This window comes from Talaromyces atroroseus (genome assembly GCF_001907595.1).
Source record: "Talaromyces atroroseus strain IBT 11181 chromosome Unknown scaffold_11, whole genome shotgun sequence".
NCBI lineage: Eukaryota > Fungi > Ascomycota > Eurotiomycetes > Eurotiales > Trichocomaceae > Talaromyces > Talaromyces atroroseus.
This window is the reverse complement of record NW_017971443.1, coordinates 232,353-255,636: the sequence shown is the minus strand read 5'-3', so window position 1 is coordinate 255,636 and position 23,284 is coordinate 232,353. Positions and strand designations below refer to the sequence as shown.

At 45.8% G+C, this 23,284-nt stretch overlaps 7 protein-coding genes across 7 annotated transcripts; 6 read left to right on the top strand and 1 right to left on the bottom strand.

The window, feature by feature from the left end:
* Positions 1–84: 84 nt before the first annotated feature.
* On the top strand, positions 85–3,917 carry UA08_07374 (hypothetical protein; the record flags this gene model as incomplete). Its single annotated transcript, XM_020262657.1, has 8 exons — positions 85–296; positions 391–588; positions 657–1,406; positions 1,483–1,565; positions 1,635–1,676; positions 1,792–1,829; positions 2,327–2,626; positions 2,685–3,917. The coding sequence occupies 8 exons, from the start codon at positions 85–87 to the stop codon at positions 3,915–3,917; spliced, it is 2,856 nt and encodes a 951-aa protein (XP_020117172.1).
* A 694-nt stretch (positions 3,918–4,611) lies between these two features.
* UA08_07373 (Nitronate monooxygenase) lies at positions 4,612–5,736 on the top strand (the record flags this gene model as incomplete). Its single annotated transcript, XM_020262656.1, has 3 exons — positions 4,612–4,654; positions 4,725–5,539; positions 5,599–5,736. The coding sequence occupies 3 exons, from the start codon at positions 4,612–4,614 to the stop codon at positions 5,734–5,736; spliced, it is 996 nt and encodes a 331-aa protein (XP_020117173.1).
* Positions 5,737–6,447: 711 nt separating this feature from the next.
* Positions 6,448–7,234, top strand: UA08_07372 (hypothetical protein; the record flags this gene model as incomplete). Its single annotated transcript, XM_020262654.1, has 3 exons — positions 6,448–6,495; positions 6,540–6,567; positions 6,636–7,234. 3 exons carry the CDS (start codon positions 6,448–6,450, stop codon positions 7,232–7,234), a joined length of 675 nt encoding a protein of 224 aa, XP_020117166.1.
* Positions 7,235–7,818: 584 nt separating this feature from the next.
* UA08_07371 (hypothetical protein) lies at positions 7,819–16,116 on the top strand (the record flags this gene model as incomplete). Its single annotated transcript, XM_020262653.1, has 7 exons — positions 7,819–8,274; positions 8,334–8,391; positions 8,447–8,786; positions 8,847–10,063; positions 10,129–14,843; positions 14,902–15,222; positions 15,286–16,116. The coding sequence occupies 7 exons, from the start codon at positions 7,819–7,821 to the stop codon at positions 16,114–16,116; spliced, it is 7,938 nt and encodes a 2,645-aa protein (XP_020117167.1).
* Positions 16,117–17,614: 1,498 nt separating this feature from the next.
* On the top strand, positions 17,615–18,938 carry UA08_07370 (hypothetical protein; the record flags this gene model as incomplete). The annotated part of the gene is made up of 3 exons (XM_020262652.1): positions 17,615–17,790; positions 17,857–18,130; positions 18,192–18,938. The coding sequence occupies 3 exons, from the start codon at positions 17,615–17,617 to the stop codon at positions 18,936–18,938; spliced, it is 1,197 nt and encodes a 398-aa protein (XP_020117168.1).
* Positions 18,939–19,671: 733 nt separating this feature from the next.
* UA08_07369 (hypothetical protein) lies at positions 19,672–20,668 on the top strand (the record flags this gene model as incomplete). The annotated part of the gene is made up of 3 exons (XM_020262651.1): positions 19,672–20,037; positions 20,101–20,198; positions 20,248–20,668. The coding sequence occupies 3 exons, from the start codon at positions 19,672–19,674 to the stop codon at positions 20,666–20,668; spliced, it is 885 nt and encodes a 294-aa protein (XP_020117169.1).
* Positions 20,669–21,576: 908 nt separating this feature from the next.
* On the bottom strand, positions 21,577–23,216 carry UA08_07368 (hypothetical protein; the record flags this gene model as incomplete). The annotated part of the gene is made up of 2 exons (XM_020262650.1): positions 21,577–22,642; positions 22,702–23,216. 2 exons carry the CDS (start codon positions 23,214–23,216, stop codon positions 21,577–21,579), a joined length of 1,581 nt encoding a protein of 526 aa, XP_020117333.1.
* Positions 23,217–23,284: the final 68 nt, after the last annotated feature.

Here is a 23,284-nt window from a genome sequence, read left to right as displayed (position 1 = left end):
CTTTCGTGTTTAGCATACCAAGAAGAGCAGGTCTATTCGAATTGACTCGGTTTTAGATTACGAATACATATATACTACACAACTATGTCTGACGGGTCCCTCTACATCAAAGATTCTCGAACATCTCGAGAATACGAAATCCCAATCCATCGTAATACCGTTCTCGCAACAGCGTTCAAGAAGATCAAAGCTTCACTCAATGGAGCAAACAAGGCGGACAAGGTGGCTGATGGCCTTCGTCTCTACGATCCAGGACTGCAAAACACGACTGTGGTGGAAACAGGCATGACCTACACGTGAGTTGGAGTTCTTTGAATCCACAAAAACATGTCTCCTTGTGCTTAGTTTTGCATGATGTTGACAAGAACGTAAATCGTCTACCAATTACAGAGACAGCGAACGCGGGCTACTGTTATTTCGTGGGTATGCGCTGGAGCAATTGTGGGACGCTGAGTTTGAGGATATGCTACACCTTATGGTCTGGGGTAAATTGCCCACTTTGTCCCAGCGAGAGTCCCTACGAAAGACTCTAGCCACACTCATGGCCAACATCCCGGAGCACGTCGTAGAGGTCATCACCACATTCCCGTACGTTTTTGGCTTAGGACATGCTATTTTTTTTTTCTTTCTTTTTGCATATACTGACGCCATTTTAGAAAAGCTGGTCCGATCATGCCGATGATTGTGGCAGGGCTATCAGCATACCTAGCCGATGATGTTGGTTCTATTCCAGCCTATAATGGAGGAAATATATACCATGGAAATATAGAGAAGGTCGATGAGGCAATCCTTAAGACCGTCGCTGCTTTTGCAACTGTAGTTGGTCTTGCTGCTAGCCACCGACGAGGAATAAAATTTAAACCCGCAACAACCGACAACACCTACCACGAGAACCTCTTTATTATGATGGGCCTAGTCGAACCGTTTACAGAACGACCTGATCCTCTCAAACTCTCTTGTTTCCGGCGCTTTGCAGTACTGAATGCAGATCACGGGATGGCCTTGTCTTCGTTCTCGTTGCTGGTAACGGCGTCTTCGCTAACGGATCCCATTTCAGGACTGATAGGATCCCTGGCCGCTGCATACGGTCCATTGCACTTTGGTGCTCCAGAAGCGGCCTACAAAACTCTGCAGAAAGTAGGCAGTGTCGAAAACGTACCGGCCTTTCTAGATAATGTCCGGACCGGGAAACAAAGACTCTTTGGCTATGGCCATCGGACTTACAAAACCGTTGATCCGCGAGTCAAGCCAATAAAGGACATGCTGGTTGAACTTGATGCTGATTCCGACCCATTGCTGCAAACTGCACGAGAGATTGATCGTCTTTCCTCGACCGATGAGTATTTTCTCCGACGTGGCTTACATGCCAACGCAGACTTTTATGGAACCTTCTTCTTCGTTGCACTGTAAGTATCTACGAAGCATCTGCTATTTTGACTGTCATTTGGTTTCTGATCTTCTGTTTCTCTTGTCCAAAAAAAGGGGGTTCACACCAGAAGAAATCCCTATTGCGATGCTAGCACAACGGATTGTAGGTATTATGGCTCATTATCGAGAGTCTATGCGTAAGTCAACGCTCCAAATACAACACTTCATGTATATTAAAACGCTAACCCTAGTCAACATTGAATCAGTGCGAGATATTAGGCTATTCCGTCCCACTCATGTCTACATCGGTGAGACAGATCCAGTGCAAGACAAGGTTATCATTCCTAGAGAAAAAAAGCTGTAATTTGCAAAGACCCACCACACCATGTATTTTCAATGAATTGATACTTTCGTGACCGATAGACACTGGAATCATTGTCATGATAATCAATGAAAAGAGTGTCAGTTATTTGTAGACATGTAGCTTTGAACCCTAGACTCATGCTTAGAGAATTGAAATTCCATGTTCTCAGCCAAGGATCTAAATTGATTGGTCTATAGGAGAGTGGCCCAGAGAAATGTGTGTCGTAGACCCAAAAATTTATGGCTATCGTACTTGGGGGTCTATGTAGCCCCTACTAAATGACTTGTTCGCCGGGGATTTGCTCGGAGATGGGGCAGTGTTGACTCAAGAATTGTTAAAATTGCCCGGATTTCTTACTTAGACCCCGGGCACTTAATTCTACCGTACACGGTGGCCTACGTTTAAGTATCCGGATTCTTTCCTTTAACCTATACAGTATGGGAAACTTCCATAGACAAGTGACAGCCTGGAATTGATAGCACTACTATATTTGAGTAACCTGATTAGCTGTCCGCTGATACTCGTCTTTGATCATCACTGCAACCTGGCAATATTTTTCACGAATTTCGACGTGCTTCTTCCATCTGAATTTAGGACATCAAAACGACCAATAAGCAGGCGATGGACAATAGACATGCGTCTGAACCATTGAGTTCACGTTCTACCCCGTCTGACCGTATTGGAGACTCCGAGAGGACTCCCTTGCTGAGAAGGTCTCCAGAAAAATATTCACAATTTACTGGGCGACAAAAGCTCTTCATTGTGCTGATAGCAGCATTTGCATCTACCTTTTCCCCATTTTCCTCTAATATTTACTACCCTGCAATCAATTCCATTGCCAGGGATCTCAATGTTAACGCGGAGATGATGAATCTCACGATTACAGCATACATGGTATGTTGAAATTGACTCCGCTAAAACAAATAGAAAGAGCACTGAATAGTCTTCACAGGTGTTCCAAGGATTAGCTCCCACTTTCATGGGGAACCTTTCCGATTCAGCAGGTCGACGGCCCGTATACATGCTGTGTTTCTCGCTCTACATCATTACCAATATCGCACTCGCACTGCAGAATAACTACTGGGCTTTGGTGGCTCTTCGAGCATTACAAAGCACTGGTATTAGCGCTACTGTGGCTCTTTCCAACGCTGTCGCCGCAGACGTAGTCACCCCAGCTGAGAGAGGAACATTCTTGGGCATTGCATCCCTCGGAGGGGTCCTCGGACCAGCTCTTGGTCCTACCCTTGGTGGCCTGATGAGCGAATATTGGGGATGGAGGATGATATTCTGGTTTCTTGCAATAGTCTCAGCAGTATTTTTTATTCCTCTTCTGCTATTCTTTCCAGAGACATGTCGAAAAATAGTTGGCGATGGATCTGTCCCGCCACCGGCGTGGAATCGCTCATTGCTCGATCTACGAACCTCTCGGAAAATACCGAGCGAAGAGACAGTAGAGCGTTTTGAGCGACCAAAAATACGCTTCCCGAATCCGATTACTACTCTTCGACTACTATTCCAGCTCCCAACCGGGCCCGTGCTGTTCGTTAATGGAATTGGATACGCCGCTTATTACGCCGTTACCGCTAGCATACCATCTCAATGGACACAGATTTATCACCTCAATGATCTCCAACTAGGGATGACCTACATCCCCATTGGCCTGGGGACAATAGCATCAGCTTTCACAAATGGATGGATTGTTGACTGGAATTTTCGGCGAGTCGCGGCGAAACAGACTGTTGGCATGCCACCTATCAAAAATGGAAAACCTGACTTATCCGAATTTCCCATCGAAAGGGCGCGTCTACAGATCACCTTGCCAACTGCAACTATGGGAGCTGTGTCCATAGCAGGTTATGGATTGATCTTGGAGAAGGAAGCACCTATCAGCGTCGCGCTGGTGTTTTTGTTTCTCATCGGATACTTCGTGACATCAAGCTACAACGTGATGAACGTGCTAATTGTAGATCTGAATCTGGACGCGCCTGCGACTGCCACTGCGGCCAACAACATGGTCCGCTGCTTTCTAGGAGCTGTTTCTACGGCAGCAATAACCTGGGTTCTGGGTACCATAGGGCGCGCCAATAGTTTTAATGTCGTGGCAGCAATCTGGATAGCGACGGTGCCTTTGGCATTGTTGGTGTATATTTTCGGCTGGGAATGGAGACGGACAAGTACGAATTGAGAGTTTCTTCTGTTGAATTTATGAATGGTATCGTTATAGTAATCTTCAAGATATGCTAAAATACTCTCCAAAAACCGTTCGTGAGTTTCAACACGAATCAAGATACATATGTTGCGATCATCCTAGAATCCTATAAAATCTACGACTTGCCACCATTGGGACATTAAAATAAATCTGACGGCATCAATGTCTTGCTATTGCTTCCTATTGCCCTCGAAGTATTCCCGACATCTTCGGCCAGCGACGAGTAGAAACACTATCTAGTATTTGGCATCTAGTCATTTTCTACTTGGATATATCCAAAGATACGCTGACTTTGCCTGGGTAGCCTCTGCCGTTGATATTACTGACAATACGTTAGAGATTTGCAAGAGGAAACAGTGAAGGTGAATGTAGCCGCGGTAATCAGTACAGAACAATAAAGACCTACCCAGATGTCAGAAACCTGATTCGTGATTATCTAAATGTATGTGGCCTCCGCGGGATAGCCGTCGATCTTCCCGCTGACTCTGTAATTAAGCACCGGCGAGTGCATATCTAGGCAGCCCGGACAACGATACGTTTCCTGAGTATAAAGCAAATGCAAAAAAATATGACTTCTTCTACAATCTCTATAATTTTCGATCACTTGAAATAGCAGACAACCCCGTGTCCTCACCTCGCCTAGTTCCATTAGCTAGCCATCGATATCAAAATGCCGTTCAACACACGCCTTACTAGGGCACTGGGTATCCAGAGTAAGAGCTTTCCCCTCATTTTCAACATAATTCCTGCCAGTGTCTAATAGTTGTCATATTTCGTGAGTAGTCCCAATCGTGCAAGGTGGGATGCAATGGGTAGGGTATGCAGAACTCGCCTCGGCTGTTAGCAATGCAGGTGGATTAGGTATTGTCACGGCGCTTACACAACCTTCCCCTGAAGATTTGCGCAAGGAGATTCGGCGGTGCAAAAATATGACGAGCCGCCCCTTTGGGGTAAATATTACAATTCTCCCGGCAATGGTGCCCCCAGACTATAGAGCATATGCTCAAGTAGTCATAGAAGAGGGGGTCAGAGTCGTTGAAACTGCAGGCAACAATCCGGAACAAATAATTACGCAGCTCAAGGACGCTGGTGTGATAATTTTACATAAATGCACCTCTATAAGACATGCCCAGCGCGCTGCGAGACTTGGGGCTGATTTTCTTAGCATCGATGGTTTCGAATGTGCAGGGCACGTTGGTGAAACAGACATCACGAACCTCATTCTCCTGAGTCGGGCACGTCAGAGCTTGACAACACCTTTTATTGCCTCTGGAGGTTTCGCGGATGGACATGGACTAGCAGCAGCGCTTGTTCTCGGCGCGGAGGGAATCAACATGGGTACTCGATTCCTCTGTACGGTCGAAAGCCCGATCCACGCCAACATCAAGGAAGAGATTGTCAAGGCTCAAGAAACTGACACGGTTCTGGTGCTCCGGCGGTGGCGCAATACTATGCGCCTGTTCAAGAATAAGGTAACTCGGGAAGCATTGGAAATTGAAAAAAGTACGTCTAGCTCGGATGACTTTGGAGAGATTGCCCCGTATGTCAGTGGTAAACGGGGGAGGGAAGTGTTTCGGCTTGGGGATCCGGATTACGGCGTATGTGAACTGGCTCCCGCATCCTCAGATAGAAATTTACGTAGTAACTATGACTGCAGGTATGGACAGCAGGCCAGGTGCTTGGTCTCATTCGCGATATCCCGACTTGTAGTGGCCTGTGCACGCGGATTGAGAAAGAGGCCGAGATTACGTTGGCCCAAACAACAGCATTGATTGTGCGTCAGGCTCACCTGTAACTTAGATAAGCCAAGCTGTATCTAGAATTTCTTCTGTCAGTGTCATCATTGTTTTTAGTAGAATTAGTATATCTGCTCCCCCTTTTTTACTGTGCACCTGCCCGCTTCTTGACGGAAATACAGCCGCGGCTACTTTTTCGTATTGCATCTACGGCCTCCAGACTGTAGATTAATACAGATTACATTTACTAAATATATATATGATTTGTAGTAGCTAGAGAGCATTGATTTTTTTGTATTCTAGTTATTGCAGTGCAGCCACTGTCTTTGTAAATATAGATTGACGCTAGGTGAAATTAGGGTTTTAATTCCTCAACCCTAATTAATATCCGGTAGGCTTACCTAGCTAGGTAATTCGGCACTCGCATTTGGCGACGTATTTTCTGCGGTTTATACGGAACTTTTTGGAGATATCGCTTAGCTTCTCTGCGCTATTCGTCTCCCAGTAGTAAATGAATTTATTGATCTGATTGGTGGGGATGCATTTCCACAAACCACTTACGACGTAGAAATTGCACCTGTGCAAGATGTTAGGTGATGTTTTCCAAAAATTCGCCGTCTAAGCTAGAAATATAAGAATCGAGCACTTGCGTCTTCTGCTAAATGTAGGACTTTTGTAATAATGAACGTGCAGTTACGGACTTCGCAACATTGGCCAATATATTCGAGATTTCTTTTATTCACGTACTGAGACGAGACTTTGTATTCACCATGCCTATGAGGTTGCTTTGCCTTCATGGGTGGGGCACCAATGTGAAGGTATTGTAATGGTATTATGGATGCTTTATGCGTTAGCTAACTAGAAACGCCAGATTCTTCAGTCACAGCTGGGTATGATTGCCAGCAAATAAAACACCCCGACATTCCAGAGTACTAACGTTTACCGCATCCTTGTACAGCCCCGCTCATGAAAGATCTTCAGCGCGACAACAGCGCGGTATTTCACTTCATCGAGGGGGAGATCGAAGCAGAGCCAGGCCCGGGGATCGACGGGTATTTTGATGGACCGTATTATAGTTACTACAAGTTTCCGCGGACATTTGATGACACCGACGAGTCGATGATGGAGGCTTACGAACTACTTTACGATGTGATCGAAGAAGACGGCCCCTTTGACGGAGTTATGGGATTCTCCCACGGAGGAACCTTGGCCTCTGGATTTCTGATTCACCATGCGAAGACTCGTCCATACGATCCCCCGCCATTCCGGTGTGCGATATTCCTAAACTCTCTTCCTCCGTTTAGAATGAACCCCGGAGAAAGCCCCGTCGTTGATGCGGATCTTGAAGGATACCTCACTCTTCCAACCCTTAGCATTGCCGGAAAGAAGGATTTTGTATTCGAGTCCTCCGTTGCTCTGTACAATCTCTGTGATCCACGGAAGTCTCAACTCGTGGTTCACGAAAATGGTCATGACGTGCCTAGGGATCCTAAAAACATAAAATTAATGGCCCAAGAGGTTAGGAAGTTATTCACTGTGTCCATGTATTCGTGGTGAAAGTATTCATTCATGCGGATTAGAGGTAATCTCCTTGCGTACATTTTATGTGCCGGGGAAATTGCTTCCACTACCGCACTCTTTCTCGGAGAATATTTCACATTGAAACTATAAATTAGTGATAGTGTGTTATTATAGTAGGAAGAATATATGATCTTCTTATAGAGGAATGATTTAAACTCTATCACCTAAAGCCTCACTTACCTGCGCTCTAGTCTCATCACACGATATCAAGCCAAAGTTTGCACGTGAAGCAATAAGGTGTCTGAACGAACCTTGTTTTCAAGTTAGCACTTCAAAGCTTCATTGTTGCAAATACCTACCCAGAATCCTGCAATCGATTTGGACACCATTACATCAGAGACGCCCGGTGCTTCCTTTTATATATCTCGTTACTAGACATATTAATTGGTGATACGTCTCCCGTGAACTGAAATCACTGAAACCGCTGGATCGACTTATAGTTTATATCATAGACAAAGCGCAACAATATTTTTCTATTTTCTCTGTCCTGATTCACTTAGTGTTGATTCACCTTTCCTCTATCCTGGACGCTGAGCCTTGCTCCAATCAACCACGAAAAGATGACTCCACTCATACTCAACCATGCGGACGACGATGTTCCACCTCTTGACAAAACCTTCAATGGTTATTCGACGCTGCCCAATGAATACCACCACGGTTGTATGAATGGAAACCCGTTGAAAGACGATAAAACTATGCCCATTGCTATCGTGGGAATGAGTTTCCGTGGACCCGCTGATGCAACCAATGTTGAAAGTCTCTGGGAGATGATATGTGAACGCCGAGAGGGTTGGAGTGAGGTTCCTAAAGAAAGATGGAATAACGATGCCTTTTACCATCCTGACAATACCAGACATGGAACGGTGAGCGTTGAACATTTTGATCCCACAAAAATGAAATGCAACCACTCTAACACACCTCCATTCAAGATTAACGTCAAGGGCGGCCACTTTTTCTCGGAGGACCTTGCTCACTTCGATGCGCCTTTTTTTAACATGACCAACGCAGAAGCAGCGGTAGGGATACCTCCGTTTTCCTATTATGAAGATTTCATGCTCATTGCCGACATGTGTAGGCATTGGATCCCCAACAACGCCTTCTGCTAGAAGGAACGTTCGAAGCTCTAGAAAATGGTGTGTTATCCGGTGACATGAGAGGAAGGGAAAATTAGTCTGACGCTTGTAATAGGCGGTATTACTTTAGAGAAAATCATGGGCAGCAAAACCTCTTGCTTCGTTGGCTCTTTCTCTGGCGACTACACAGATATGCTTTTGCGTGATCCAGACTCCGTGCCCATGTACCAGTGCACGAATGCAGGCCAATCGCGCGCCATCACGGCGAACCGAATTTCTTATTTTTTCGACTTGAAAGGCCCTAGTGTTACTGTAGACACCGCTTGCTCAGGAAGTCTTGTGGCACTCCATCTAGCTTGCCAAAGTATCCGGACTGGCGATGCGAAAACAGCCATTGCGGCGGGTGTAAATACAGTTTTAAGCCACGAATTCATGAGTACCATGAGTATGATGAGGTATTCATATCATTATTGAAGCTTAAAATTAAGGGATGCAGATTAACTGACGGTCCAAAGGTTTCTTTCACCGGATGGACGCTGCTACACTTTTGACGAACGTGCCAATGGCTACGCGCGGGGCGAAGGAGTGGGCTGCTTAATCTTGAAACCACTAAAAGATGCATTGAGAGACAACGATACAATTCGTGCTGTGATTCGTGGATCAGGTTCAAACCAGGATGGCAAGACATCGGGAATCACTCTTCCTAGTGGTGCCGCACAGGAGGAATTGGTGCGAAACGTCTATGAAGCGGCAGGTCTCGATCCCCTGGAGACAGAATATGTTGAAGCTCATGGTACTGGCACACAGGCTGGTGATCCTCAGGAGACTGGAGCTCTTTCCAGAGTATTCTGCCCTGGTCGATCGTCGGATAAGCCTCTACGTGTGGGATCCATCAAAACTAACGTCGGGCATCTGGAAGGCGCCAGTGGCATTGCTGGTGTTATTAAGGCAACTATGATGCTTGAGAATCGTATGTTTCTTCCAAATAGAAACTTCGAAACCCTGAACCCGCGAATTCCTCTCGATCTATGGAAGCTTAAGGTGCAGCTTGACATTGAGCCTTGGGAAACTGATGGTCCGCATCGAGTCTCAGTGAACAGCTTTGGATACGGTGGAAGCAATGCTCATGTGATTCTAGAGGATGCAGCAGGATACCTGAAATCGCACGAAATGAAGGGATATTATCGTAATCCAAAGGCAATCGCTCCGAGGGATTCCAAGGAACACTCTAATAGCAACCACACTACGGATGAGAGCAGTCATTCCAAGCGTTTTACCAACGCCCACTCCGACAACATCTTAAATGGTGAAAAAAAGGAAGAAAACGGTCATTCTCAGCGAAAACAATTGCTTGTGCTATCAAGCTTCGATGAAGCGTCCGGAAAGCGACAATCAGATCGCTTGCAAAAATATCTACTTGCTCGGAAGCATTTAGCTAATGAAGAGTTCATGACCAATCTTGCATTTACTCTCAACAACAGGAGAACAAGTTTCATGTGGAAGGTAGCAATCTCTGGATCTAATGTACAAGAAGTTGCACAAACGTTGTCAAAAGGAGTGAAATTCTCCCGCGCAATGAAGAAGCCTACTCTGGGTTTTGTATTCACGGGCCAGGGCGCTCAGTGGTGTGGGATGGGAAAGGAGCTCTTAGCTGCGTATCCCGTCTTTTCTGACTCAATAAACAAGATCGGCGCATACTTGAAAAGCCTAGGCGCACCTTTTGACGTTAAAGGTATGTCCACTTTACCACTGATTGTTTTCAAGAGATATGGCATGACAACTAACGACAGGCTATAGAGGAGATTACAAGGGACCCCAGCGGATCACAGATCAATCTAGCCCTGTACAGCCAACCCATGTGTTCCGCAGTCCAGATCGCTATCGTTGACTTGCTATATTCCTGGGGAATCAAACCCGCTTCTGTGACTGGGCATTCAAGTGGCGAAATTGCTGCTGCCTATACAGCAGGTGTGCTGAGCATGGAAGATGCAATGGCAGTAGCATATTATCGAGGGGTTGCATCAACTCTGATGCTAACCATATCTCAGACACAAGGTGCTATGATGGCAGTCGGACTATCTAAGGAAGATGCAGAACCTTACTTATCTAAATTGCAGTTTGGAAAAGCTGTTATTGCTTGTGTTAACAGTCCGTCAAGCATCACTATCTCTGGTGATGTATTGGCCATTGATGAGCTGAAGGGTATCCTTGACGACCAAAAGATCTTTGCACGCAAACTAGCAGTTGAGGTTGCCTATCATTCTCATCATATGCAGCTAGTTAGCGAAGAATATTATCAGCTCATTTCTAAAATCAACACAAAAATCGCCGCGGATGAAATAACTGAATCTGTCGAATTCTTTTCCTCCGTCACCGGGTCTAAAGCAGTGGCTTCGGAATTAGGTCCAAATTATTGGGTGAAGAACATGCTTGGTCAAGTAAAGTTCGCCGACTCGGTTCGTCAGCTCTGCTTAGAAACTACAGACCCTACAAACCGCACGAAAGGAGCCGGTAGAAAAACCCGCAAACGAGCGGGGGCAGCTACCAAGGCCAGCGTGGACCATATAATCGAAATCGGACCTCACTCGGCGTTGGCGGGACCAATCAAGCAGATAATCAAGGCCAATGAAACATTGAGTTCTGCATCGATTGCCTATTCAAGTGCGCTGGTCCGTAAGGTAAATGCAGTTTCTTCCATCCTGGACCTCGCAGGCAATCTTGTTATGGCTGGCTGGCCTCTAGACCTCATCGCATTGAACTCACCTCATGGGGTTGGCACGAACTATGAGAGGCAAGCACTTGTTGATCTTCCACCATATCCGTGGAACCACAGCAATACATACTGGGCTGAACCTCGCCTGAGTAAAGTTTATCGAAACAGGAAATTTCCTCGTACCGATCTCCTCGGGGTCTTGGATAGATATTCTAGTCCTTTAGAGCCACGGTGGCGCAATCATATTCGGACCACGGAGATCCCCTGGGTGAACGATCATAAGATTCAATCAAACATTGTGTATCCAGCGGCAGGGTACATTGTCATGGCCATCGAGGCAATGCACCAGTGGATGCCTGAGCACTACCCGGAGGGAACCATCTCTGGGTATACTTTGCGTGAAGTAAATATTGGTGCTGCCCTTGTCATTAGTGAGCAAAGCGCCGTAGAAGTCATGATCTCCCTGAGGCCATACAGAGTGAGTGCTCGAGGGGTGTCGAAAGTTTGGCGCGAATTCTCTATTCTATCAGTGACAGAAGAAAATAAATGGACCGAACACTCGAGTGGTCTCATCTGCGCGCACTTCGAGGCCGATACAAGCAACAATTTAAAGCAAGATGCGGAAGTCTTGCATCAGACTCTCGCCGAGATCTACGCAAAATGCGATATGCAAGTAAACGTCAACGAGTTCTATAAGCATCTAAGACAACTTGGTCTGGAATATGGAGAGACGTTTGCTAATATGACAGAAGCATATTCAGCGACAGACAGTTGTGTTGCTGAAATCACTATCTCGGACACTGCTGCCACAATGCCGATGAATTTCCAATACCCATTTGTCATTCACCCGAGTACATTGGACAGCATGTTTCACCCCATTTTTGTAGCATTGTCTGCCGAGCGTGGGTTGATTCAAGACCCTGCTGTTCCTATTGCCGTCGACGAGGTTTATGTATCGAACTCATTGAAGACAACGCCTGGACACAGATTCAGTGTATATGTCTGCACCGAGAAGAAAGACGAAAGCAATATTGTAGCTTCAATCGTCGCTGTGGACAAAGAGGAAGACGTATCATCTCACATGGAGCATGTGGGATTGTCTATCAAAGGTTTGACCTGCAGGGTACTCCCACGAGAAGTGGGCAATGGCACGGATGAAGAAAGAGAACGAACGGCCTATAATATAAAATGGAATGCTGATCCGGAGCTTTTGTCTGCCGCAGGAATAGCCAGTATGTGCACAAGCTCACAGCCGTCTGAAGATGATCTTCAACAGCTCCGGTTATATGAGAAGTGTTCATCAGTCTATGTTGCCGATGCTGTATCCCAGTTAGACTCCAAAGACATACCGGCGGAGAAGCCTCACATACAAAAACTTTGGAAACTTCTCAAGGCTTCTAACATCAAAATTTCCGTTTCTGACGACGAAAAAGCCTGGATAACTGAGCAGACAAAACGATCCGGCCCTGAAGGAGAATTACTATGCACCCTTGGCGACAACCTACTGTCGATACTCAGGGATGGAATTGATCCTTGGAACATTATGATGACTGAAAACCGGCTAGACGCATACTTGAACGACACCAGCAGATTGGTTCGCAACTATAAGATTGCAGCAAAATATGTGCGCCTTCTAGGGAATAAAAACCCGCAACTTTCATTATTAGAGATAGGAGCTGGTACCGGAGAGGCTTCCTTGCCAATTTTACAAGCTCTTAGTGAAGGCAATACATCCGTCTGGTTAAAACGGTATACATTCACAGATCTCAACACTGATATGTTCGAGGTCGCGCAGAAGAAGCTCTCGGATTGGGCCGATCTCATTAAATTTAAAGAATTCGACGTCGCAGGTAGTCTTGAGGAACAAGGATTCAAAAGTCACAGTTACGATGTAGTGATTCTTGGTCATGGCATTCATCTGGCTAAATCCACAGACCGAATGCTGAAGAATATCCGTAACTTGCTCAAGGACGAAGGGAAGTTTATTTTCGTTGACGAAGTTTACCAGAACGAAAGCATTGAACGATCCCTGGTTTCAGGCACTTTTTCAAGCTTGTGGGAGGACGATGTTGAAGGGAAATACCGTGTCAATGCATATACAGAGGACGACTGGCACCAGGCACTACTCGATGCTCGATTCTCGGGGATGGAAGTGTGTCTTCGGGACGCAGCTAGCCATGGATCTTCTGTAATGATATCCAAAGCCGTTGGAGATGGCTTCCCTTCGCCAGCCCTCGACATCCTTCTCATTACTGAAGATGGAGACTGTGGAGTTTCAGAATCTTCACTCTTAGATCACTTGAAGACAGCTGGGGCTAGAGTTGAGACTTGCAGATTCAATGAAGCCCACCCCGATGGCCGCACCTGCATTGTCCTCAGTGACCTAAGCTTTCCAGTTTTGGCAAAATCAGATGCTACCGCATTTGAGATTGTGAAATCTCTTTTTCTACACAGTACGGGAGTCTTATGGGTCACTCGAGGAGGTTCCGGTTTGACTATTAATCCTAATGCAAGCCTCATCACCGGTTTTGCAAGAACAGCGCGGGCAGAGGCGGATGGCGCCAACATCGTTACTTTGGATTTAGATGGACAAACACCCTTGTCCCCGGAACGAGCTGCTGAGACAATTGCCAGCTTATTCAGACACCGGTTCGTTACAAGAGCCAACACGACGGAGCAAGATGTCGAATATGCAGAACGACAAGGAATTATCTCTATTCCGCGGGTTACTGAGAGTATCGGTTTAAACAGAGATCTCGAATCAATCCTTGGGCGAGCTTCTCCTACAACCCAGGCCTTGTATCAGCCAGGCCGGAAGCTCCGCCCTATAGTTGCCACTGCTACTGATATGAACTCTATGCACTTTGTTGATGAGCCAATGCAGCAATTGCCTGATGATTATGTGCAAATTGAGGTTAGAGCATCAGGAATCAATAAGAGCGATTCACTACTAGCGAGAGGCCAACGCCCGTTAGGCGCCGAGTGTAGTGGCATTGTTTGTGCCATTGGAAAGTCCGTTATGGATCTATCAGTTGGAGATCGAGTTTTATGCTTGGGCTCCGGCACCATCACCAATTATCACCAGGACAAGGAATCCGCCTTTCAGAAGGTTCCTGAGGATATGAGTTTTGAACACGCTGCTGCATTACCGGCTGCCTATTGCACTGCGTATTACGTCGTATACAACCTGGCTCGGATCGTTAAGACGGACTCGGTGCTTATTCATAATATTGCAGAACCAACAGGACAAGCAATCTTGGAACTCTGCAATCTGATCGGAGCTCGAGTATTCGGAACCGTTAGTGAGGCTTCACAAAAGAAATACGTCGTAAAACAATTGCCTATCCCGGAAGAAAATATCCTATATTATTGCCATACGACTTTTGCCAAGGAAATAATTCGCATGACGAACAAGAAAGGTGTTGACGTTTTAGTGAATTGCCTTGACGGAGACACAGAAATGCGCCGTTTTTCTTGGAGCTGTGTCGCTTCATATGGCCGTTTTATCGATTTGGGATCACGGGGAATAGCTGACAATAGCCGTCTAGAAATGGGTAACTTTGCCAAAAATTCCCTTTTTGCCTCATTTGATCTCCTCAGTTTGCTAAAGGAGAAGACGTCTGTTGCCCAGAAAGTATGGGCAGATGTGATGTGTTTATTCCGTACCAAGGCGATACGCGGTTTTAGCTCGTTGCTCGTTCATGACGTCTCAGATATTGGCAAGGCATTGACTGAGATGGAATCAGGCGGAAGGCTTGGTAAGACAGTCATCGTTGCTAAACCCGGAAGTGTCGTAAAGGTATATCCAAAATTGTCTCAAAATTTAAACAAGGGCCCTTCATTAATATTCTAATTAGGCTCTCCCCAGAGACAAGAGTGGTGAATTGCTTCGGAACGATATGTCTTACCTCCTGGTCGGCGGTCTTGGTGGTATCGGACGAGCAACGGCTTCGTGGATGATTGACCGTGGCGCAAAATTCATCATATTTGCCAACCGGAGTGGCCTGTCCAGAGAGGAATCTAAAGATACGATCCGACAGCTAGAGGCCAAAGGGGCCAAGGTAGCCGTGTATAGCTGTGATATTATCGACGAATCAGATGTTATTGGAATGGTGAAAAGTGCGTCCAGAGAGATGCCACCAATCAAAGGTGTCATTCAAGCAGCTATGGTGCTTCGGGTATGTTACTGTCAACTATGTCCTGGGATCATTCATCAACTCCAAGAAGCTGATTGTCAGTAGGACACATTGATTGAAAACATGTCGTTTGAGGAGTTTTCTGCCTCTCTGAAACCCAAGTTCAATGGAACATGGAATCTTCACAATCATCTCCCAAAGAATATGGATTTTTTCGTGATGCTATCCTCAATTAGCGGAGTCATTGGAAATGCCAGCCAAGCGGCGTACGCAGCCGGAAATACGTTTATGGATGCCTTTGCAGGATTCCGTAATAGTCTGGGCTTGCCTGCTGTTGCTTTAGATCTTGGTGTAATCACAGGGGTCGGCTATCTATCTCAAAATACTGAGCTACTTGCTGCCATGGAGCGTCAAGGATTCCAAGGCACAGATGAACGGACGCTGATGGCTCTGATACAAACAGCTATATCCCAGCCTCATCGACAAGATTCAGACGCTCAAATTGTGACTGGGTTGGGATCTTGGAAAGATGGGAAATCACTCGGCAATTTTGATCAGGCTATCTTTTCTCATTTTCGTCGGCAGTTTTCTGGAGGAGAAAACTCAAGCGAAGAGGGAACCTCGGCAGATCAACTCAAGGAGAATCTCCGAGCGTGCAAGACCCTCGAAGAGGCGGCGAGTGTTATATGTGCAGCGCTCATCGAACATATTGCCGCTCGACTGGAAACACCTGCTGAAAATATTAACTCGTCCAAGTCTTTATCAGACTACAGTATCGACTCCTTGGTGGCAGTGGAGATCCGCACATGGATTGCGAAAGAGATGAGCAGCACGATTCCAATCTTGGAATTATTGGCCAGCTCTTCACTCTTGCAGTTATCCGAGAAGATTGCGACTCGTTCAACTCTAGTCAAAGTGCCAGAGATGTCGTCCTAATATAAAGCTTGGTACTTGAATTTCTAGAAGTCAATATTTTTTGTGCGTTTTGTTATTCTGTAGAATGACCGAACTCTACCTGTGCTGACGAAACATGTTAGCGCGACGTCGCTTTTGATTCCATTATGCTTATTACAAATCTACGAAATGTAGAACAAACGCACTGCCTGAGTTTATGCAATATTATCATTCTACATAACGTTTTCTACATGTTCTAGTAGATATAAATGCTTTCTCTATTCTCGATGCAGAAACATCGTGCGGTGTATCTAGAGGTATCCATAGCTTGCTCTTAGCATACACTATAAATTACCTAAATCCATGGATATATACCTAGGTGTTATAAACCGAATCATCTATAAATATGGATATTTGACGATCGACTCCATACTAAACTTGAATTTATTGTATGCCCAGCATGGGTATGTTCCAATTTCGAATGATAGTATTTAGGTAGAATAACTATCATAGAGACCGTTTCATGTATACAACTAACTAAGTATCTATGTATTTATAATCCGTTCCGAGGTCCCTTCAACTGTTAAGTTAGAGCATATCTTGCCAGATGGGATTGACTGGACAATGTCTCCTCAGGATATAGAATCTCATCACGGACTTTCAATTCGACTCTGTAAGGTTTACTGGTCTTTGCTAACATCAATTCAAAATCTGTGTTTGTATCTGATCAAGACAATCTGAGATGTGTGTGATGTTCGTTCGAGGATTAAGAGAAGAAATTCGGTTGGATGGTTGTGGGGCCGCACCACCCGACCTATCGACCCACTGAGCCCTGTTTCCGCTTATAACTGACCAATAGAATCCAATCAAGTATTGAGCCAGTATTAGAAGTGGGGCTATATCATGGCCATTGGAAAAAAGCGGTAGTATTGTTTGACTAACCCAACAAAGATTTCCCATAGCTAGCAAGTGGCATGAAGATTCTGATTCAGGTACTACAATGCCACGTTTTCGAGACATTCGTGGTCATCTAAGAAGGTATACAGCTGGAGTGGACCGACGAGTATGCCGAACAAAAGCGGGTCCACATGTGGGCCTTGCCGATCAAAGCAGTAACAGGGCTTACGACTGAAATCTGAGGCTGAGCCCGCGCTTTGGGGGCCAATTTGATTCTTAACCCGCCACGAGGTTTTGCTCTATGACTTGCGCATATACTATAAGGCAACAGCATCTTTGATCGCCCATCAAGTTGAAGTTACTCTGAGGCCCTCAGCGCACAATTGTCGCCGTACAGTCTTCCCAGGTAGCATCACTACAAAATCCAGTATAGAAAATCATATAGTCTCCCGAACGAATTTCCTTTATTTCTCTTAGCTTTTACTTCTAACCCGTGAGAGATTGCTATCAAGATTCTATGCGAAATATCTTCCAATCAATCTTCTCAAGGCAAGGCTCGCGCGCTCCTATACGAGAGTTTATCAAGGCTGAGGTTCTAGGATTTAGAACAGCAAATTTTGGGAGCAGGCGTACTAATAACGTTATGTATGCTGTCACCATCAGTGCACCCCGCGTGTTAGGTGCCGTGCCGGATGATGTCGGTGAGAAGAGCCATTGGCTGAGAGATGAAGCCGGGAAAGGCGAAGCGAAGGGATATGTGAATCCCTGGAAGAGTGCTCACGACTTCTCTTTTCCAGAAATATTCAGGGCCATGGTCCGGTGAGAGTTTTCTGTTTTCCAGCGGTGGTTAGAAGTTGCACTAGCAACAGCTAACCAACTTTGCAGACACAAGTTCTTCTCCGGAGACAGCCAGAGACCGGATACCACGCCGCCAACTGTTTCGGTGATTAAACCTAAGTTTCTCCCATCTAGGAAAAGCTCAGAGGCCCTACGTGGTACATGGTTAGGTCACGCATGCTACTACATTGAGTTTCCAACTGGCCTACGGGTTCTTTTTGATCCTGTCTTCGAAGATCGCTGTTCCCCGTTCTCCTGGTTCGGTCACAAGCGGTTCACACCCAGACCGTGTGATATCTCTGACATCCCCAGCATTGATTGTGTGGGTTCACATTGCGCTCATGTATAGTTAATGTCATAACTGATAAATCCCTCTTGGCTAGGTTATCATAAGTCACTCCCACTATGACCACCTTTCTCACCTCACCATTCTCGAAATCCAAAAGCGTCATTCTTCGGTCCAATTCTTTGTTCCAAAGGGTCTCAAAAGATGGTTCACAGACTGCGGCATCAAAAATGCCGTAGAGCTTGACTGGTGGGAAGATGTTGATATCACATTGTCCAGATCAACGGATACAAAGGCTTTGGCAAATTCTTCAGACTCTGGTCGCTCAAACGATGATATTACGGCGAGGATTTCTTGTCTCCCTTGCCAACATACCTCTGCGCGTACTCCTTTTGATAAATCGACTACTTTGTGGGCTTCATGGGCGGTTTCTTCAGGAGGCAAGTCCGTGTACTTTGCTGGTGACACCGGCTATCGCACAGTTCCATACTTGCCCAAAGGGATCGATGACTGGGGCCCAGAGTTTGCTCATCTTCCCGTATGTCCTGCGTTCAAGCAAATTGGCACACTTCGTGGTCCTTTTGATCTGGGATTAATCCCTATCGGAGCGTATAAGCCAAGGCATGTTTTGAGTCCCGTCCATTCCAATCCGTACGACTCCGTCGAGATATTCAAAGATACGAACTGTAAAAAGGCGATGGGGATCCACTGGGGAACATGGGCAGTTGCTGAAGAGAATGTATTAGAGCCACCAAAATTACTCAAGAAAGCCTTGGCTAAAAGCGGGCTTGGAGAGACTGGGGTTTTTGACGTTTGTAGTATTGGGGAGAGCAGGGAGTTTTGAGGACTTTCCTATGGGCTATAGGAATGGAGTACTTCCTTGGTTGAAAAAGAAGAGACCATCGGTAACTCCCCGTGCTTCAGAGTTATATATTTGTACATCCATAGGCTTCAGGTTACGAATTCAACAGAGACGAAGCTGAGAAAAAATATCCCTGTCACTTACAAATCGATTTGATACAATTGCATTCACATTTGCGATTCTATGAGCAGCACATGAAAGATGCTTGCGAGTTTGGCCTGCAGGTTGAAATACAGTACTTAATCAACATAAGTACCACCTAGGTTTCGGCCTTCGAGCCTATTTCAAGATGCATGATTAACGATTGGGTATTTCGTCCTTGTCTGGAACGGCGAACAATATTGTACTGAATAGGGAGGAGGGAAAAAACGATTTGCTTAACTAACTAACGAAAGTTTATATAATACCATAATCAAATGACTGTCATGCGATATACCTCTATATTATTGAGATCTGGACCCATATTGTCCCAATTTCCCAAGTGCCTCGCAGTTGGAATTGAATCCACTATTACCGCCAGCACTGATTAAATTGATCCGTAATTAGCGGGCGGTAAATATGCTATTTGATGACTCCACTCAGCGTTTCTTGGGGCATGTTGCCAGACTAAATAGTATAAGTATTGGATATCTAATATTGAATAAGAAGTATTGAGACATCAATAAGTCGTTCATCATTCACCACACAATTCGCTGTGAGATCCATTTCAGCCAACATGCCAACTACTATCGGTGCCTACACCAAGGAAGAACCCAAGTCTTCTAAATCCCCGATTCCGCCTGTGCTTGAACTCGACGCATCAACCTGCACTTCAGCTGACCTTGTGTCGGCATTGAAGGTGGCCGGTGGCGTGATTGTTCGCAACATTCTAACCGCAGAAGAGATCCAGCAAATCGAGTCTGACGTACGGCCCTGGTTAGAGCAGGATAAGCCTTGGAATGGAGATTTTTTCCCGCAGGGAACACGAAGGGCATTCGGTCTGGTTGGCAAGTCTAAGGCTTTTGCATTACGGCTGGTCGATCACGAGCTATGGCTACAAGTCGTTGACGCTCTTTTGACTAGCGAAAATCCAAATAACTGGGTAATCTCGGGCTTGCCATGAAACGAGAAAAATAGTACATTATTGCTGAATCTTTCAAATTAGGTTGGAGACAAAAATGAGGTCAGCGTCTGCAAACCCCAGCTAAATAACACTATTGTGTTCAGCATTGGACCTGGCGCGCGCGACCAGAGTCTTCATAGGTTTGTATTTACACCAAAATTCGATATTTCTAGCTAACGCATGGAATAGAGATGACCAGATCCACCACCAAAACCACCGCGCTGTTGCAAAGCACGAGCCTGGCCGCGACACTGGTATCGGCTTCTTCGTTGCAGGAAAGAAGACCACTCGCCAAAATGGTGCCACACGATTTATCCCAGGATCACATCTTTGGGATTACGCCGAAGGACCAGCCCACGAGGACCAGACGGTTTACGCTGAATTGAACCCCGGTGACGGATTCATGGTTCTCTCCGGATGTTTCCACGGTGGGAGTGCAAACAAGACGGAAAATGAAGAGAGATTGGTTTACTCGTGCTTTTACACTAGGAGCTGGTTGAGACAAGAGGAAAATCAATACTTGGCTAATGACAAGACAAAAATACTTGAGCTACCAAACTGCTTGCAAGAACGTGTAGGATGGGGGCTGTCAACACCGTTCTTAGGCTAGGTTGATCTGAAGAGTCCTATGGTGCTTCTGCATCCGGAAGAAGATGAGAGTGGTGACCTTTTTTAGAGCAACGTGGACTCCTCAGGCTCTAATATGTATGGCAGTCAACTAAAGAAAAGAAAGAAAAAAAATAGGCCAACACACCTAAGTGATGATTGTAGTCCAATGAAAGTATCTTGTTAGAATGTCCGCATCAGCATCACGGACACAAATCTACTCTCCATAGTAAAAGACAATTAGGTACTTAGCAAGATGTCTCGCGTGAGTACCTGGATTCTAGGAACAAGTTACCTGTTAGGCGTCAAGATTAATCTTGAGATTCAACTACTCGGGGCTTGTAGTATTGGAGACCAAGAACGCTTCCTTATCAAGACCCAGAGCCAAGACCCACCATTGCCGAACCCTGCCCCGCTCTAACCGCGCTGTGGAGATTATCTTGGATCATGCCAGATAATGCTTGTATTTCCTTATCGGTGCATCGTAGCGCCGTCTACCTATATGGTGCAGCCAATTGCACGAAACGAGCATGACTTGATCGGCAGAATTGCGTGGATGCCAAGGATTTGACTTGCAGGAGAGAGAGCAAATTGTTCTAGACTTCATATATCTGTCTTTTAGTAAACAAAAGAAATGAAAACGAAACTCAACCGGATATGAAGCATACAGTGAAAACATATACCTCGGTAATCGGTCAAAATCTCGTAGCGATATGGAAAATGGTCTTTTTAATTAGTAAGTATTTATTAGTTTCGCTAATTATACGTAGATATCTTTGCAAGTAGGTTGAAATTCTGCGTTGAAAATAATTCGGAAAAAGTACAGCTGAAACAAAAAATAGGGGCGAACATAACAAAAGTAGCGACAAGATAATTCCAACAAGGCCAATCACTGCCCATACATCAACAAGATCAATGTTTCCCGGGTACAACAAGAGTTTGGACATATTGCCAATGTTTCTTAGCTGACGTCCTCCGCAAGCTTTTCCCCCAAAAGACGAAGATCAAAAAGGTTAAAGTAAAACCAAGCGACAGCATGGCAACAGCCACAAATGTCTTGACATAGCCTTGAGCATTAAGCCATGGTGTGATACCGTACGAGAATCCAAAACCTATCGTGTTCCGGATCACAATGATGAGCATCATTGCTTCTCCTGAGATTTCTTTGAAGCAGTCAACGCCGTAAGCTAGCGCGACTGAACCCCCTGCAGTAACAGTAGCCATGACCATTCCTGTACCAACAATGATGGCAACCGAATTGATCTGACGAGCTGCCCCAACACGCCAAAGAAGAAATCCAGCTGCGCCAATCAATGCTGACCCTATGAGTATCCAGAGACGATGCTCTGGCTCGCGTATACCGCCATTGCGCCGCGCGAGGTAAAGCGCAACCTTATCACCCACCCAACCAGTCCAGATAGCACCAACAAAGGATCTAATCAAGGGGGATACGTAAGCTAAACCGGCCATATTAGCTGCGAAGTTGTATGGTTCACCGCTTAACACTGCGCTCATGGTCCCGTTAACAACTAAATACCAGGAAAGATTGCTGCCGTAAAGAAAACCAGCCGAGGAAATATTGGGGAAATACAAGAATATCACAAGCGGTCGATACATCATCACGAGCATTTGCTTGACCGATGGACGTCCGGCCATGTTGCGGAATAGTTTTAGCTTTTGCACGTACTTCTGTGGTTCTGTTGTCGTTGTGGCGGGAGTGCCAATTCGCGGTACCGGGCTTTTTTCTTCCTTCTCACCTGCGAGCGAGTTTTCTGCGACTGAATCTTCCTCTTCAATTCCTTCTACGGTTTGGCGGAAGTACATTGTTTCCTCCAGGCCAAAGAAGATGACCACGGTTGTACAGGCAAGCACAATTGTGCCAAACCAGATAGCAGCACGCCAGCCGAGTCCATGGGTAATGAATCCTGCAAGCAGAGGGGCGATGGCGTTGGATCCAAAGAGAAAGAGCGCGTATATACTGATGAGTACCGCAGATTAGATGTCCTGTAAGTGGAACAATTTTCAGCGCGGACTTACCCAATATAGAGTCCTCGTTCATGTGCGAAGCAAATATCGGCCATGGCGATTTCAGGGAGTGATTCACACGGCGCGGCAAGGACACCGAGCAAGATACGATGAAGGTACCACACACCAGGAGAGTGAGAGTACACAGTCCATACCATGGGTCCAATAGACAAGAGACTGCTTAAAATCAAAACTCCACGTCGTCCAAAGACGAGGGCAATCGGTTGCCAGATCAAGCATCCCCAGCCCAGGAATAGAAACATCAAACCAGTGCCGGTGTCAAGGTCAGCGACCGAGATCCCTGTCTCGTCAGAGATGTTTGAAATAACCGAGTACTGCACTGTTGTTGCGATTCCTATGCCTAGAAGGTAGATGTAGACCATTGAGGCAGCCCATCGCTTTCGTTTGAGAGACCAGTTGAGCGGATCCTCAGGATCCGAACTGGGCTGTGGGTGCAATACGATGTCATGAGCATTCGTGTTGACTAGGTGGATGGTCCCGGGAACCCTGTCCTGTTGTTGAGACATAGTTACTAAGATAGAATTAGGTAACTAGGTACCGGAGAGCATGAAAAAACCTCGGGAACTGAGACCAT